The sequence below is a fragment of the Rosa rugosa genome, chromosome 5 (genome assembly GCF_958449725.1).
Source record: "Rosa rugosa chromosome 5, drRosRugo1.1, whole genome shotgun sequence".
Classification (NCBI taxonomy): Eukaryota; Viridiplantae; Streptophyta; class Magnoliopsida; order Rosales; family Rosaceae; genus Rosa; species Rosa rugosa.
Window position 1 is genome coordinate 2,460,375 of NC_084824.1, and position 18,220 is coordinate 2,478,594.

At 39.3% G+C, this 18,220-nt stretch overlaps 3 protein-coding genes across 3 annotated transcripts; 2 read left to right on the forward strand and 1 right to left on the reverse strand.

Moving 5' to 3' along the window:
• The first annotated feature begins 3,054 nt into the window (after positions 1–3,054).
• Positions 3,055–8,287, forward strand: LOC133709357 (serine/threonine-protein kinase BLUS1-like). The gene is made up of 20 exons (XM_062135074.1): positions 3,055–3,261; positions 3,351–3,558; positions 3,661–3,915; positions 4,249–4,373; positions 4,511–4,555; positions 4,692–4,773; positions 5,194–5,262; positions 5,375–5,545; positions 5,636–5,698; positions 5,780–5,848; positions 5,988–6,082; positions 6,173–6,385; positions 6,573–6,616; positions 6,723–6,796; positions 7,159–7,278; positions 7,347–7,389; positions 7,492–7,541; positions 7,700–7,761; positions 7,842–7,893; positions 8,074–8,287. Exons 2-20 carry the CDS (start codon positions 3,388–3,390, stop codon positions 8,107–8,109), a joined length of 1,839 nt encoding a protein of 612 aa, XP_061991058.1. The 5' UTR covers positions 3,055–3,261; positions 3,351–3,387; the 3' UTR covers positions 8,110–8,287.
• A 165-nt stretch (positions 8,288–8,452) lies between these two features.
• On the reverse strand, positions 8,453–10,374 carry LOC133709358 (probable inactive poly [ADP-ribose] polymerase SRO2). Its single transcript, XM_062135076.1, has 4 exons — positions 9,791–10,374; positions 9,452–9,693; positions 8,871–9,022; positions 8,453–8,772 (listed from the first exon to the last, which is right to left on the reverse strand). Exons 1-4 carry the CDS (start codon positions 10,270–10,272, stop codon positions 8,668–8,670), a joined length of 981 nt encoding a protein of 326 aa, XP_061991060.1. The 5' UTR covers positions 10,273–10,374; the 3' UTR covers positions 8,453–8,667.
• A 3,682-nt stretch (positions 10,375–14,056) lies between these two features.
• Positions 14,057–18,058, forward strand: LOC133707917 (proline-rich receptor-like protein kinase PERK12). Its single transcript, XM_062133370.1, has 8 exons — positions 14,057–15,369; positions 15,477–15,941; positions 16,027–16,113; positions 16,295–16,365; positions 16,478–16,554; positions 16,681–16,828; positions 17,089–17,250; positions 17,364–18,058. Exons 1-8 carry the CDS (start codon positions 14,517–14,519, stop codon positions 17,673–17,675), a joined length of 2,175 nt encoding a protein of 724 aa, XP_061989354.1. The 5' UTR covers positions 14,057–14,516; the 3' UTR covers positions 17,676–18,058.
• Positions 18,059–18,220: the final 162 nt, after the last annotated feature.

Consider the following 18,220-nt stretch of genomic DNA (forward strand, 5'->3'; position numbering starts at 1 on the left):
TGACATAATAGATGGGGATATAGATCAAAGGAAAAATATATAAGGGAAATTCATTGAGGGAGATGATCTGTGCAAAGAAAGCATGGATCTTGCCAAGAAAAAGAAGAATAATATATCAGATCGGGTATCATCTCCACATGAATATAATTGGATTAATTATAAGACAAAGGGATGAAACAATTAACGTCATCTATCTGCTGGATTCTGCATTGTGCTTGCATGACAAGTTACCAGCTTCGATCTTCTGGAACTTCTTATCTTAATTGCTAATTAAACCTGAAAATGATTAACAGTAGCTAATTAACTATCTTCGGCACGTGAGATTATAAAAAGACGTACGCTATATATGTTGGAAATTCTTCGTATTCTAGATGGCGACTTAGCCTCTGATAAACTCATAATCCCTTGGGGATTAAGTTAATCGACGTCTAATTTTGGACGACGACCTACATAAACTAATAATTAATCGAGCTCGATTGAAGTCAAAATTGTTTGCACAGTCTCCTTTCTTTGGCTTGGTAGCAGCTATTGCACGAACATGGAGCAGCATTGAAGAGGGAATTAACAATAATGAACAACTCATTAAGCTCTTAATTAATAAACCGAACTGTATTAGTGGATATAATTAAAGGGGATAGAGACTGAGTCCATTCCTTAATCCAGTACGTGTATGAGACTGGCTAGACTAGACTTTCAAGGGCAACCTTTATTTAAGACATCGGCATGCAAATCCGACATTCTGGACTTGTGGGCGATGCAAACAATAGGAATTGACAAATCTCGTTTACTATTTCAATTTTTGATCGTGGGGTTTTGACAAATCTGGTAGCTCGATCTGTGTCAAAGGTACGGTTGGCAGTCAAAAATATAGGAGGTGATGAACCAGGAAAGTACGTTCCAATGTCCATGCAATTGCTGCTGGGGCAAACTCACTTTATCCCATGTTTCATGCATACTACTTTTGACCCGAAAAAGGATGAAACTTCATGTTTCAGAAAGGAAAAGAAAGACGAGAAATAGGAAACGCGTAGGTGTGCATAAAAAGATAATTCGTGAGTCCATGACATGAGTTGTTTTCTCAATAGACTAATTCATTAGTTATGAAGACCGTTTAATTATATAGTTGTACGAGATAAATATACAACTCAAGCAGGGGCCTAGCTAGGATTCGACAATGGGGCTAAATTTTTTGGGCGAAGGCCAATTTTTTTTTTTTGATGTCTCTATAGCCAAACCTGCATAATATCAATGAATCTCATCAACCCATTCCCAATTATCGACGTCAATCCATTACCCATTCCCAATTATCAACATCAACCCATTCCCAATTCCGACCTCAGTCAACTCACCCTAAACATCAAACATCACGAATTCACGATTCAAACATCATAAACATGGGTATTGGGTATACGGTGTTTACCTGAGAATCTAAGCATTAGGGATTGAAGATTTGAAGCCTTCAAGAGTTCAAGGAGTCGCACTGTCGCAGGGAATCCAAATATGCAGACCGCAGTGGAGGTGGCTCGGTGGACTGTGGCGGAGGAGGTAGCTCAGGCGTGGAGCGGCGGAGGTGGCTCGGTGGACTGCCGGAACTAGCTAATCGAACCTGGAACTCTGGAAGGCTGGAAGGGGGAAGCAAATGGGGACAGCGCCACAGCCCACGGGGGAGAAACCGAAGAAGGGGAGAGCTGAGAGTCGACCTACAAGCATCAGTATATATATATATATATATATATATATATATATATATATATATATTTATTGGGCTATACCCATACTTGGTCGATTTTGGGCCAAATTTTCCCTTAAGCTATAGCCCAAGTAGCCCTTGTCTTGGCTACGCCCCTGAACTCAAGCAATGGTTAAGATTAAAATGAACCATCATTTAGTTGACACTCTTGAATGATTATAAGAACTCAAAATTGATAGCTTTTATGAATGCGTTATTTACATTCGTATGTCAAAGATGAGCGGTTATGATTATGATTTATGAACTAATCACAACAAAGAGTGAGCAAGTAGCTTCATGCCTAGAGTGAATGATCCTTTATTAAAAAACAGTCAGCCATCTATGTCGTAAAATTCAAGCTTGAGGCCATGTTCATCTCCTCGTATTCGAATAATTTCATATGATGCTAACAGAAAAACATTCAGGAGAGACAATCCTGTCACGTAACACGTTAGAACTCACCGATCATATGGCATAGAGAGGTTACCATGGATATTTATTCAGAAGATATTTGGGAGACAATTCTTAGGTTCACCCTTTAGGTGAATGAGTATATTCACCTTCTATTGCGATTAACGCATAATAACTCTATAATTTTCTAATCCAACCATCCATGTTGTATAATATAATACAAAGATTAGCTTTATAAAAAATCAATCAAATTGAGGACCTTTTGGTTATTCATTTCTATGAAATACATGGACGGTTCATTATAATAGTAGAAAGTGTTGTTAGAACCATCCATTTGTTTGATTCAATTGGATAGTTAAACGATTTCTAATTCAATTGATTTTTTACAGAGATGATCTTTAAAGACTAATTTAAGATACTGACCCTTAGATTATAAATTTATTAAGTAAAAGTATGTTAATCGACAATGAGGGTGAATATGCTCATTCACCATAGGGGTGAACCTAAGAATTGCCCACATTTGGGCCAAATCTGTTCAGTATTCCCAATCAAAATAAATCCAGAAGATATTTGGGCCAACACCGGCTGGGCTGTATTAGACCTATTGGGCTCAGATCTTGGGATATAAAGACCGTTGTTTCCGTCGCGCTAACCAGTTACACATGCGTTCACTTCACTTGAAAGTTGAAACCCTCTCACTGTCAAAAATGGAGCCCAACGAGAGCACAATACAAGATGACGATGACGTTGTTATCAGCAATAGCTTTGTAAATGGATCAAATCGACGCCAAAGAGCCAATAATGTAAGCTCTATAATTAATTATATACATAATATGACTCTTAACTTTTCCTACCTCTGATAGGTACTGCTGTAATTCAATAATTTACAGCTGCAGAGTCATTGTTTCACCCAACGAGGGTTGAAGAAGCACAAAGAGACAGAGACAGACAGTAGAGCTCCATTGGAGGATTGACGGAGTCGCCGAACTACGTCATTGGATTCATCACCTATATACGATTCTACCCCCCTTTTTTTTTTTTCATCCTCGTATTCTTCTTCTTTAACTTGTAGCATCGAGCTTCCTAAAGCTTCTTCTTCCTGCTGTTCTTCCTCTGTTTTGGTGAGTGAGCTAATCGATTCATTTGTTCTCGAAATTAATTAGATAATAAATTTGGTTTTCATCTTTTTTGCAATGGATTGGATTCGTAGCCTTGAATGTTGATGACGTACTATAGAGGGAATAGCAATGGAATTTTTATTAAACAAGAAGAACTTTCCGTTGAATCACAAAGACTACACATTGTACGAAGAAGTTGGTCAGGGTGTGAGTGCCACTGTGTACAGAGCTCTCTGCATCCCACTTGATGAAATTGTTGCCATCAAAGTTATAGACCTCGAGAAGTGCAACAATGATATGGTAATACTCGGATTTCTCTCTTCATCGATCTTCCAGTTTTCATGATTAATATACTTTGTGTAGTTACTGATCGAGCTGGAGGATTTATTTATTTACACGCAGGATATGATTCGACGAGAAGTACAGACTATGATCTTGCTGGATCATCCTAATCTGCTGAAAGCACACTGCTCTTTCACTGCTACCAGGAGTCTGTGGATTGTCATGCCTTACATGGCCGCCGGTTCCTGTCTTCACATCATTAAGTCTGATCATCCCAATGGTTTTGAAGAGCATACCATCGTGACATTGTTGTATGGGGTTATCAAAGCTCTTGCTTATCTACATTCCCATGGCTACATTCACAGAGATGTTAAGGTAATATACCATCCCTGTATTATTTGGTTTTATTCATTGACACATTTGGAAGTCTAGCTTTAATTAGTCCATTCCAGAGTTAAAAGTGTTGTATTGTAGCCAGCGCTGATTAGTAGCTGTATTATGTTAAATAGGTGCATTATTAAGCTGTTCATTTGTATATAAATCCAGTTGTAAGTATGTATCTACACATGTATAGTTTCTCTAAAAAGCAGTTTGTGCCAAATTATTTAATTAATTTTGTGTGGAAAAGTGGTTTCTGCTGCCTCTTCGACTTTCCATATTTGCTTGTGTGTTTTGGGCTAAACATGATTAGATTTTCTAACTCTACAGGCTGGAAATATACTGGTTGATTCAAAAGGTGCAGTTAAGTTAGCAGACTTTGGTGTTTCAACGAGCTTGTTTGATTCTGGCAATAGACTGCAGTCAAAAAACACCTTTGTCGGAACTCCATGCTGGTGCTGTGCCAAACGTTCTCTATATTGATATTGTCTACTTACTCCATTTGGTTCTTTCAGAAGCATATCATGTTTGATTCTTCTTCGAAATTCATTGCATTTCATATTTGTTTAACCGTCTCACCCCTTTTTGACAGGATGGCTCCAGAAGTTATGCAGCAATTGCATGGATACGACTTCAAGTAAGTGGGTGAATCCTTTATAGTTGGTCCCCTTTTAATCAATATATGTAAAGAAGACTAGTAAAGCTACTTGTTTAAATTTTCCAGAGTTTGTAGTGTCTAAAATAATTTCACATGTTATTTCATATCCAAACAGAGCAGACATCTGGTCATTTGGGATAACAGCACTAGAACTTGCTCATGGTCATGCTCCATTCTCCAAGTATCCACCAATGAAGGTAAATCTTATGACCCTGTGAAGTTAGATTGCATGGGACAATAAGCTTTTGAATTTTGGGCTTCCTGACACTGAGTTTGTAATATTATACATGATGTTAGCTCTGTTCTAGTGCATGCAAAGTGTATGAAAGTATAAAACTGTCTATTTTCTGATTTCCTTATTTTAGATCCCTCTTCTTATTGGCTCCATTATACGCGCAACCGCTGGAATTAAGAATCAGTAGGTTATGCCTATGTAAATCATTTCCAATCACCATGTTTGTGCTTGTCTGTTTGTGTTATCTTTATCTGTAGCAAGCAGATGCCTGCTATGTCCTTTGGTAATTCACATGGTCATGGATTTCCTTTAAACTTCTTCATGTTACTAAGTTCATTTCCTTCTGGCATGTTGTAATATATGTCTTTCAATGTCATTGTAGGTTTTGCTGATGACCTTACAAAATGCGCCTCCTGGCCTTGACTATGAAAGGGACAAGCGATTTTCAAAGGTGCAGATTTCAGTGATAAAAGTTTTTTTTTGTTTCCCCTTAATGAGGGGTGATGACTTTCTCTAGTGTCAATGTTTTTACATGTTATTCTCAAATTGATTTGCACTTGTAGTCCTTTAAAGAGATAGTAGCTGCTTGCTTAGTAAAGGATCCAAAGAAGCGTCCTACTGCAGAGAAGCTTTTGAAGCACCGTTTCTTCAAGCATGCACGTTCAAAGGAATTTATAGTTCGGACAATTCTTGATGGCCTTTGTCCCCTTGGTGATCGATTTAGAATGTTGAAGGTTTATATCTTCATATCAGATTTATACAGATTCCTGCAGAAATATTGTGCATTTATGTCTTGCATGTTTTGATATGCCTTCTTCTTCCAGCAAAAAGAGGCTGAATTCTTTGCACAAAATGAGGCTACGTATGGTGACGAGCATTTATCACAGGTAACAACTAATCTTATCTTTTGCAATGCTTCTTTTACACCCATAATAATAAATATGAATTATAATTTTTCTTTCCTGCAGCAAAAGTATATACGAGGGATCAGTGCATGGAATTTTGATCTAGAGGACTTAAAAAGACAGGCTGCTCTTGTGAGTAGGTCACTGTGCTAGATATGTGTATATCTATGCTTTTCTGTTTCTTTCATGGAGAGATCTGCAAGAATGTGTATGGTTCTAAGGACTTAATGATGGTCATACCAATGTGATGAACACTCTTCCTTATGTTTAGATTCAGGATGATGATGGCATCGCATTTGCAGAAAATCAAGAGTGGATCTGCAAACAGAAGGGTGAAATTGATGTCTCAGTTGATCTATTAAATAGGTGATCAGTGTCACTTAGCTTACTTCTTCAAAAAAAAAAAAAATTTCGACTAGATGGGAAGGTATTCATACTGTTGTCATTCGTATGCAGATCAACATGGGAAGATGCGGACTTCAAAAAATTTGAAGAACCTGTTGACTCATCAAAATTGAGGCAAGGAGAAAAGAGTAGCTATTTTGGAGTTGATAATTTGGAGAGAAGTTGCTCTATGCCAAGAAATATCTATTCTGAAGCTCCAAAGTTACGCAGTTTGGGTCCATTCAAAATGAACTATTCCACTATTTTCCGTGGTGATAAGCGCAGGCAAGTTCAGAATTATGTCAACTTCTAAACTCTCGTGTTTAAAAGCAAACTTTCATCATTTCCAGAATGCACCCAAATCAGTACCTGTGATTTTTAATTGAAACTGATTCACTGATAAAAAACTACTGCAATATTCTGATTTTGTTACTTGAGGAAATTCTCAAATCTACTTATTCATCTTCTGCAGTGATCAGTTGACACATCATCAGAAGAGAGATAGTTGTTTACATGGTATGTATATTATGTATCTATATTATTAGTTTACATCCGTTTTGTATTCAAGTCAAATGTTTCTACGTTGTACTGGAATAAAATCCCTGTCACCTTCTTTTATCAGAGACAGCATTAGATGAACTCAGGGTCCAATGTAAGGGGCAATCCAAGGTCAGAGTGCCAGATTTGAGTCAAAAGGTATGCTGGTATATAACCATCAGTAGCATCAGTTATCACCATATCGTCCATATTTTTTATGGTTTTCTGCCAACAATCTAGAATATATAACTTCCATTTATGCTTTATCCTGCTTATTGTAGATCAGTGACGAAGGTTATGGAACTGGTAGTTGCAAATAGGTGTTTGATGATATAAATTAGGTTAAGCAAGACTCAATGTGCTTACAAGTGAAACCCATGAGTCAAGGCATTTATCCAGTATAACCTAGTGTTATCTATTTTCTCTTCTTTTGATATTTAGTATTCATTAAAATAGTTGGGTTTTGGGACATTGATATAGAAGTATTTTTCTGATCATTCTTCCTGATGTTTTCCATTCAGGACACGCCAAATGGCTTTACTAGACCATATATTGGGGAATCAGTAGATTCTGTAAACGGTCCAGCAGCTTGTGTCGTTCCTGCGCTCCATTGCATTCTGCAACAAAATGTCATGCAAATGGTAACTTTTCTTTGATCTACTTGAGAGATTATGCTTTGGTGATCTTATTATATTCACAATGTTGGCAGGAAGAAACAATGAGATTGATTGAAGTTGTTGATCAAATCACAGGTAATGCTTTTGTTCTTGATTATAAGTTTTTGAGCGTTTTAAATTGATTTTCATCTACTCCTTGTGCTCATATTTTTGTTTTGCCGTAAATTTGTTGCATAGGAAATCACGCAGAGCTCGCAGAGGCAGTAACAAGTAAAAAGCAGATGCAGGTATACACTGATTTGGGTTCTAAACCTTTGCATATAGCTAGCTGCTTAAATGGGTACAACAGTAATGAAACTTCTGTTAGATTCTACTGAAGTATACTACAAACTATGAGATACAGTATACGATGAACTTATACTGTTCTCTTGTCCAACTGTTGCAGTTGTCTTTAGCTTCTGCAAGGGAGAGAGTCCTAGAAGCTCATGTGATTTCTATTGAAAATAGGTATGTGAGGTTCTATGTATGTGTTTTCCATAAGCGATGCTCCATTTTATAACTTAAATCTTGTTTGATGCTCTTGTCAGGATTGAGAAACTAGTTGTCGAGTTGCAGATACAAAAGATGAAAAATACCAAGGTTTGTATCTATTACTGGTGATTACTCTCATTTTCCTTTATTTGCAAATTCGAAACCTGCATAGCCTATCTGAATATTCTGTGTAGGGTTTGGGGATAGTATATTTGAAATAAAACAACATGCGAAGAGGTTTTCTAACCCGATTGTAGTTTTTGATTTTGGTTTTTTTCTTCTACGCAGCTGGAGAGACAACTAAGACAAGTTGACAAGGAGTAGAAGTTGTAAGGCTTTATTTTGATATTCAAGATATTGAGATTCTAGTTTGTTCTTCTTAGATAGGAAATCATTTCACTTGATAGCAACCAATCAAGTCACTGTACAACCCTTGTGTAAAATAATCTCTGGGTTACTGGAATTTTTCCAAGATAATGTAGATCAGAGTTTGCCTCTTCAACTTCTCTGTCTTGACTTCCTATTTTCGAATCTTAACTATGATTTCTTACTAAAGAAGCAAAGTAAGTTGAGCCAAGCCGAAGTCGAAACATATAGAGCTGCGGCTTTTGAATCAGACAGACGCAATTGCATTTACAATAGCTTGATCTGATTACAGAGAACAATCTTTGAAAAAACAATCTGATTTCACTGAGCAATTGTATACCTTGATCTAATTACACAGAAGAAACCGGAAACTGATGCAACTAAAAAGAATACTGTGTTGTCCTAAACCATACCTATGCTTGGAGTAAAGAGCTGCTGTTGAACAAAGATTTACAATTTTCATCAAACACCTCAAGAACTATCATAATAATGTCATCATCACACTGGTGAATCGGATCACTCCCGCTCCTTGTTAAAGTTTTTGACCACCGAAACCAGCAATTTGTCACCTGCTACAGTTCTCACTCTTCTAATTAGCTGAGGTCTAGTAATCTTCTTCGCCTGCAATCAAACAATGCAAGAATTCATAAGCCTCAAACTTCAAAATCATCAAATTGTCATCAAATTGTGAACATGACAAAAGACCATGTACTACTTACCCTGAAATCGTCAGCGGATTTGGAAAGCAGAACCATTCTAGGAGGAGGCAAGACCTTAGCGAGGGCGTTCATCATAGCAGTGAGATTCACCCAAGCCGACTTGGGTGGTGGTCTTACAGCAGCAGCACTCGCCTGAATGCTCCTTGAAATATCTGAAACAACGGAACATACAAAGCCTAATTATTCGAAATCATAAACTTAACAGCAACCAACCAAACAGATACTAGTAAGGCCTGCTCACCTAAGGGACTGTGAGGGACAAGTGAATCTGACGGCTGAAAATAAATGCACAGTTTGCGGCGAAAGCCTAGCAAAGCCAGACTAATCCACTGCACCGCAGACGCATGAACCCAAAGGGTCCCTCAAATCTGCTGGCCACGGGATGGAGCTGGGATTCGAACGCTAGACCTGGGGGTTCCAGACTAGGCCATTCGACCAACACACCACACATAATTTCTACTTTTATATTTAATACATGTGGTTGAGATGCATTTGTCCAGTCCCTTAAAACTGTCCCTTAGGTGAGCAAGCCTGACAAACATAAACTCGGAAATGGGTCCAAATTACTACTTGGTTCTTACCCTTCAAGTTAGCAGGAGCCTTGAAGCTCACAACAAAAAGAGGCATAATATGAGAGTTCATGAAAGAGCTCCATATGATAAATCTTTTCGGATTCACAAGACTGTCCACACCAGAATCAAACTCCTTGGAACTTGGATTAACTTGCTTCGAACCAGCAGGCACCAATTCTCTCTTCCCCAATATGACTCTGCACAGCAACATGTGCCTCAGCCCATTCTCATCAGCGTCTGATGATATTGCACTACAAAAACAAAAACAGTTCACCAATTGTTAGCTTCAATAAAACAGAAAGGTAACAAATCCGCAATCTGGATAACAAAAACACACATGAAACTCACCCATCAAAAGAATAGTTATTAGCAAACAATTGAATTCCAACCCCATGAGACCTGGCCGCTCTGCACCCACTAAACCCATGCAACAGGATATCACAAATCTCATCCCTTGACCCGCCGTACCAGCCGTATCCGATATTGGCGTTTCCGCCGCATTTCTGAGCCACCGCCTTCTGGAAGATCAGAAACGTTTCGCACCTGGCTCGCCTGGTCCACCCAGAATGCAGATTCTTGTGAACCGCCACAACCTTGGCGTCTACTCCGTTCGACTCCATACCCACGGCGAACATCTTCTTGGTAAACTCATGCTCTATACTATCTTCTTCCAACCTAAGCAATCTCATCCTAGTGAAAACCTCGAACCGATCCGAAACGACCGAGGCGGAGCTCGATTTGGAGCAGTCCGACCCGGAATCGTGGCTTTTTTCGTCATCATCAACAATCATGGAGGCTTGGTACTCGCTAATCTGTTCGATCTGTGCCATATGAAATCGATTTGAATTTGAATTTGAATTTGAAATCGAGGAGAATCGAAGGTGTGGAGGGAGGGTTGAAGATCTGGGGTTGAGGGCAAAAGGAGACGGTTGTGGTTTTGGTATTTATAGGTCGTTTCTTGATGAAGAGGTCGAGGTCGGTGGCACGTTCCTTGGCCTCCAGGGAATAGGGGTTTCATTTCTGGAATTTGTTTCCCAAAATAACCCTGATGAAATTACAATGGCGGCCGCGATGTGACGGTTAGGCGGACGTTGGGGATGGGTATTATGGGGATTTCTGTATTAATTGGGGGAGCGTGATTCAGTGCACACGTAATTGATGCGGTCTTTGTTTTGCTTACTTTGAAAGCAACCCTTTCCTTTCTCTTGTAGGATTTGGATTTATTTCCTCTTCCTATTCGGAATTGGATTTTGGCCATTTATGCGTTTTTCGAGGAGGTGGCCATGTTTTACACGTGTTTTTTATTTATTATTTTATACCAATAATGAAACAAAATATAGAAAATTACATAGTAGCACATGACCAAAGATGTAAACACAAAAACCTACTTGCAAAAAGATTTATACAAATAAGGACATGAGCCCAGGCCCAAAAGCCAAATGAATCAAGCCTGATTCCCAATTTTAATGACAAATGACTAAAATACTCGAGTTTCATCATAATTTACGACACTGCCACTGTCCTAAATCGAGTTTCATCAATTTCTAAACTCACCGATTTGGAAATCCTTCAAATTCTCCTTCCACAGTGAGAATTTCAGCTAGAAGCTTTGAGGGAAGATAATCAGTGACTCGAGGCGCTCCTAATAGGATCAATTTCACTTCTGGAAGTGGCCGGAAAATGGAGAATTTTGCTGGAGAACACAACTGCTACAGTGACGGTTTTGGTCAAAATTGATGGTTTTCTGGCCAAATCGCCGTGACCCACGGGTACCAACGTGTAGAGGAGAAAGAGACGGTTCTTTTATGGGTGGTGGCGCGCCGTTTGGTTGCCGGATGCCGGAGAAATCAAGGAAAAACGGGAGAGGGCCGACGCGGGGGAGAGAGAGGAAGAGTGAGAGATCGGGGAAGAAGAGAGAGAAAAGTGGCTGGGTAGGTTTCTGACCTACCCACAGTAACTTTTCAAATTACCATAAACAGTAACTTTCGTATTTCGCTTATAACTTTTGCATATGAAGTCCGATTTTTACGAACCAAATATGCACGCGCTCGGTTTAACGTCCTCTACGACTTTCATGAAGAAAAAATTTTCAAATTTTGACCCGGTCAAAAAGTAAACTTTCAGGGCCCCCCCTAAAATATCGAAACTTAAATAAATTGTATAGAAAATCGTCATTCCTCGTTTAATAACAACTAAACATGAAAAATTTGATTCCGGGCGTAACAAAGATTCTGTAGTTTACTTTGATATACATGAGGAGCAAATTCATGAATTTAGTATCACTAAGGTTCTGTGGTTTACTTTGATATGATCGGCTACTGTCAATGATATGATCTGCTAATGTTCAAATTGAATTGATCCGCTACTTTATAGTTTATTGTTTATGTTAATGATATGATTTTCATTGTTTATGGTTCAAATTGGCTATTGTGTGGAGGTGCAAAAGGGTGATAATACAAGAAATAATCGAACAAAACCAGTGAGAAAAAAAGCTCCGGCACGTAGGAAAAAGTGCAGTATCAGAACTGGACGAGTATGAGTACAGTAGCAGGATTGGACGAGTGCAGTAGCAGGATTGGACGAGTGCAGTAGCAGAACTGGACGAGTATGAGTACAGTAGCAGGATTGGACGAGTGCAGTAGCAGGATTAGGTGATGACGAGTGCAGTAGCAGAACTGGACGAGTATGAGTACAGTAGCAGGATTGGACGAGTGCAATAGCAGGATTAGGTGATGACGAGTGCAGTAGCAGTACTGGACGAGTATGAGTGCAGCGAGTGCAGTAGCAGGATTAGACGAGTACAGTAGCAGAACTGGACGAGTATGAGTGCAGCAAGTGCAGTAGCAGGATTGGACGAGTGCAGTAGCAGGATTAGGCGATGAGATAAGAGTAGTAGGAGAGTGAAGTTTTGTGAAGTAACGTAAAGAGATTATTCTCAAGAACTGGACGAGTATGAATGCAGCGAGTGCAGTAGCATGATTAGACGAGTGCAGTAGCAGAATTGGACGAGTATGAGTACAGTAGCAGGATTGGACAAGTGCAGTAGCATGATTAGGCGATGACGAGTACAGTAGCAGAACTGGACGAGTATGAGTGCAGTAGCAGGATTAGGCGATCACAAGTGCAGTAGTAGAACACGAGTACAAGTGCTGTAGCAGAATTGGACGAGTATGAGTGCAGTAGCAGGATTAGGCGATGAGATAAGAGTAGTAGGAGAGTGAAGTTTTGTGAAGTAACGTAAAGAAATTATTCTCAAGAAAAAAAAAGAGTAACATAAACGGATTGTTCTCAGAAAAAAAAAAAAAAAAAAAAAGTAACATAAACGGATTGTTCTTACAAAAAAAAAAAACATAAATGGATTGTTCTCAGAAGAAAAAAAAATAAAAAGTAACATAAATGAATTATTCTCAGAAAAAAAATAACATAAATTGATTATTCTAAAAAAAAAAAGTTACATAAAGGGATTAAAAGTCAAAAGAAGTAGTTAAAAATAAAAAAAATAAATTAAATCATGACATGTGGCAAATGGAGAGCATATTGTCCTTATTTGTAAGATTTAATCATTGTAAAGAGATAATCATTGTAAAGAGATTAGAAGTCAAAAGAAGTAGTTAAGGGTAAAAAAGTAAATTAGCTCATAACATGTGGCAAGTGGAGAGCACATTGTCCTTATTTGTAAGATTTAGTCCTTATATGTTTAATTCAATCTTTAATGGATGTATTTGTTAAGTCATCTTTTGTCAATAACTTATATGTAATTTGTTAAACAAAATAACCATTTTTGTTCTTCGCTACTAATTGAGTGAAGGTTGGGCCTCCCTCAGGATTGAGGTTAGGTTGGGCTTATGGGCCTATTATAGGACTACATGGAATTTGGGCAGAACTTATCGCCACCATTTTATCAACTTCTCGGCAGTCTACTTTTTTAATAAACTTTTAGTATTTTACACCATAATTTCTCGATGAGCTTTATGTTGGTAAAGAAGCTAGTGATGTTAGAATGATGTTTTAGGAGTTATTTTCTAGATATTATTTCTTGTTTTGGCCAAATAGGCAGAGTGTTTGTTGCTACAACTAACTTGTATATGTTCCGGTGGTATGTAATACTTTGTCATAATCTAAAGAATGGTTGAATTATTTTGTTTTCTTAAAAAAAAAAATAATAATAATAATAATTTCTCAGTGCTTAACAAATCATACAGATTTATGATTTAAAAATGGACTCAGCTTCAAAATAATATGTTATCAGCTAATGTCATTTTCTCTAACAAAATATTAGTAGACATCTCAGATTCAAATTTTGATCTCATTTTTGCTAATTCTCTCTGGATTCTACTATTTTTAAAATTTTAATTATATTGTAAATCAGATTACATTTTAAATTTAAAATTACTAATATGTAGATAAGATAATATAAGTTTTATAAAAGTTTGTTCTACTTTAAGCTCTCCAGTTATTAGTTGCCTTTAACATTTCACCATCTTATATATATGCCTTGGTTTCATTCTCAAAATAACAGGAACATGCAGTAACCCGTTTTGTTTGCGCGGTAACCCGGAATTCAAGGATAGCAGCTGGTTTCGAAATTACAGCAAACACAGTTGGGAATTAACGAACCGAAAAAAATCGTGCAAACAGCTAATTAGAGATGATCAATCAAAGACATAGATTGACACCCAAAACCTCTTCTTAATAAGAAAACCAAGACAGAATTTCTCGGGATTTTTTTTTCATTTTTTTCCTGGGTTATTTTTAATTTTGTTCTTGGTGTATTTGGTGGTGTGTGGTGGCCTTAGAATGTTTTTTTTTTTTCAGTTTCCACACAACCACGCACCCTCTCCTATTTGGTTTTTTGAATGAATGTACAGGTTTTTCTTGTCGATATATATCTTCATTGTTTTTGTTATTGTAGGAAGAATCTTGCGTTAGAAGTTTCGTACGTACTCTTGATTTTCTGTTACATGCATTACATTGCGCTGTTCATGCCGGCCTGTAAATCGGAGACAAAACAAAAAGATTGAATCGATATATTGAAAAGCTGAGGCTAATCGAGGTAGGAGTTGAGAGAAGGAGAATGTCGGGTTCCAGCGATTCTCCTGCTCCTCAATCATCAGAGCCGACTGTGAATCAGCAAAAGGCTGTATCCAGGGAGGGCAATGGTTCATCAGACAGCCCTCCTCCTTCGCCACCGGCGAAATCGCCGTCTTCTGAACCTCCATCCTCTCCTCCGAAATCTCCACCTCCCTCATCACCGCCTAAATCCTCACCGACTCCGCAAGAGTCACCTGCTCCTCCGAAAGAGTCACCATCACCACCGCCTCCTTCGCCGCCGCCTTCGCCTCCACCGTCATCTCCTTCACCTTCACCGTCATCCCCGCCTAAATCCAAACCACCTCCACCTCCTCCTCCTCATTCCCCACCCCCAAAACCATCATCAGCACCAGGACCGTCACCAGATTCTTCTCCTTCTCCACCCAAGTCTGATTCTCCGCCATCAGATAACGATAACGCTCAACCTCCTCCACCGTCCGGTAATGAAGGAGATCAGGGCAATCCTAAAACCCCTGTTTCACCTCCGGCGGCTCCCGGCACCCCTGCCACCCCGGCCCCGCCAACGCAGAACCAGAACCCGGCCACTCCCGCCGTCCCTACCCCTCCAAAGCAACCTGCCACTCCTAAAACTCCACTTCCTTCGACTCCTCCACCCAAACTATCACCACCTCCTACAAACAAGACCAAAACCGCTGATGACTCGAGCTCAAGTAACTCTGGTCACACAGGTACTGTGATAGGCTTGACAGTCGCCGGAGTCTTCCTGCTCGCCTTGGTTGCTGTTGTTTTCCTTTTCGTGAGGAGGAGGAAGAAGAAAAACCAACCTTATCCCCAGAATTACATGGCTCCACCTCCCGGAGCTGGTCTCACTCCAGGTAGAAACAGATGGTGCATGCATGTGTGAATTGTTTTGCGTAAAATATTGTGATTTAGTTGCTTGCATGCATGACGAATGAAGGTTTGATCATTGATGACAATACAGAGGGATATTATCCGGGGCAAGGTCCAAATTCTGGTCAGGCGGAAAGCTACTATTCCAATGGACCATATCCACAGTCTTCGTTTGAGCAGACGTATGGGAGTCAGAGAGAAAGGAATATGAATGCTGTTGGATCAGAGTCGGATCTCATTGCTGGCCATAAGGTACATTTCAGCTATGAGGAGATGATGGAGATCACCAACGGATTTTCCCGCGCAAATGTGCTTGGTGAGGGTGGTTTTGGGTGTGTCTACAAGGGTTGGATGCCGGATGGGAAAGTGGTGGCGGTCAAGCAGCTTAAGGCCGGTAGCGGGCAGGGAGAGAAGGAATTCAGGGCTGAAGTCGAGATTATCAGTCGAGTCCATCATCGACATTTGGTGTCTTTGGTTGGATATTGCATCTCTGAGCAACAGAGATTGCTTATCTATGAATTTGTTCCAAATCAAACTCTTGAGCACCATTTGCATGGTAGGTGATGATTCAACCTCTTCTTATGTTTTTATGGTCTAATGCTACTTCAAATTTATCGATTTGTGCTGCTGCTTTCAATCAGCTCCTGGAATGCCGGTGTTGGAATGGACTAAGAGACTCAAGATTGCTTTAGGGTCCGCAAAGGGTTTGGCATATCTACATGAAGACTGTATGTACCTCTTCTTCATTCTCGTCACTACTGCAGTTATGCTTTTGAAAATTAGGACTGTTTAACTTGGATTGTCAGTTTTACTAACTTGAATCATTAGTCCTTATTGGCCGTATCACAACTTGAATCACATTCTAAGTGATCTGATTCTGTCTATTCTTCTTATGTGATCTGCGTTTAGGCCATCCAAAAATTATTCACCGAGATATTAAATCAGCGAACATTCTTTTGGATGATTCCTTTGAAGCACAGGCATGTTACCATTTTTGGTTGTCTAACTTATTTCTTCTGATGCTGCCCCAAACTTTCATTTTTTGGACGAGTGAAGTTCTAGTTTCTCATTTAAGGATGTATTTGCCCACAGGTTGCAGACTTTGGACTTGCCAAACTGACAGATGATATGAATACTCATGTATCCACGCGAGTGATGGGAACATTTGGGTAAGGCAGAGTTTGTTAACTTCTTTGGAAATATTGGCCTGTAGTTTATTGCCTGACAATCAACACTGATGCTGTTTTTGACACTTGAATTACAACCTCGGGTTTATGTTTGATTTTGGTTTTCAGGTACATGGCTCCTGAGTATGCATCAAGTGGGAAGTTGACAGATAGATCAGATGTGTTCTCATTTGGAGTCGTGCTTCTAGAGCTCGTAACTGGGCGCAAACCTGTTGACCCAACTCGGCCTTTGGGGGATGAGAGTTTGGTTGAATGGGTAAGTACATCTTCTCCTTTGCTTCTATTGCTTCAAAGGACTCAGACTTTCAGATTACAGAAGAGCATCTGTTGTTAATTTTTTTTGCTCGACTAATTTGGATGTGGTATAAAGCTGAATGCATCAATTGTAAGACTAATTAACATTGACATCCAAAAATAAAGCTGAATGCATCAATTGTAAGACTAATTTGGATGTGGTATATGAACATGTTAGAATGCAGCTTATCACTAACAATGTGTTGTCTAAACTTTTTGCAGGCTCGTCCACTCCTTATTAAAGCCCTCGAATCAGGTGACTTGAGCGAACTAGTAGATCCTCGGCTTGAGAAGCATTATGTGGAGGGAGAAATGTTAAGAATGGTTGAGGCAGCAGCTGCATGCGTGCGTCATTCTGCTACAAAACGACCACGGATGGCACAGGTGAATACTAACAGACAGCACTAAGTTGCTTAATGGGACTATGTTCTTAGCTAGTCAACCATCTTTCCTATGGTAGGCCACAAACTGACTTTATTTAACTTCATACTAATCAGGTCTGTAGAGCATTGGACTGTGAAGGTGATGATCTCTCGAATGGGGTGAAATTTGGGCAGAGTACCGCTTATGACTCCGGCCAGTACAACGAAGACATTATGAGATTCAGGAGGATGGCATTAGGCACCGGAAGCTCAGAGTTTGAAGCGTCTAGTGCAGAATTCACCGGTTCCAGAGAGCTATCAGGACCTCAAACTTCATGGACTACGACTCGCCCAGATGTTTCAAGCGACGAATCAGAAACTCGAGCATTTAACAACCAGGGTAATGCCAGCAAGAACCAACGCAACACCAGTGTCCGGCGGTACTAATTTCTAAAGAATGACCCGTCCACACACTCATGTTCACATTATTAACCTCACTGGTGCACCAGAGAGAGACAAACAGAGGAGACTGCAGCGCACTCATTACAAAAAGAGAGAGAAGGAAAAAAAAAAAAAATCATATTTGCATAGATTGGCTTTGTTGGACTAAATTCTGACCTATTAGTGTATAAATTAAGCTGACTTTTTTTTCTTTATTCTTTCTCATTTTTTCCTGATGAAAGGTCATTATATTTTCTAGTTCCCTCAAAGCATTAGCAGTGGGGAGGCTTGTAAAGTTCACTAAAGGTACTTTTCAGTCATTAATACAAACAATCTGTATTGATAGTAGAGCAATAAGTTTTAAGTTTTGGACTCTGGTTTTCCCCATCTATCGGTTTTAAGTTTCTTCGCAAAAGAACTGAGCAAACTACTCTTCAGATTATCAAGCAATCTACTTCTTTATCAAGAGTATAAAACCAATAAGGTTCATCTTCAGAACGAACAGAGAACAGGCAATGGAGATTAGTAATTTTGTGAATCCTTTACGAAGG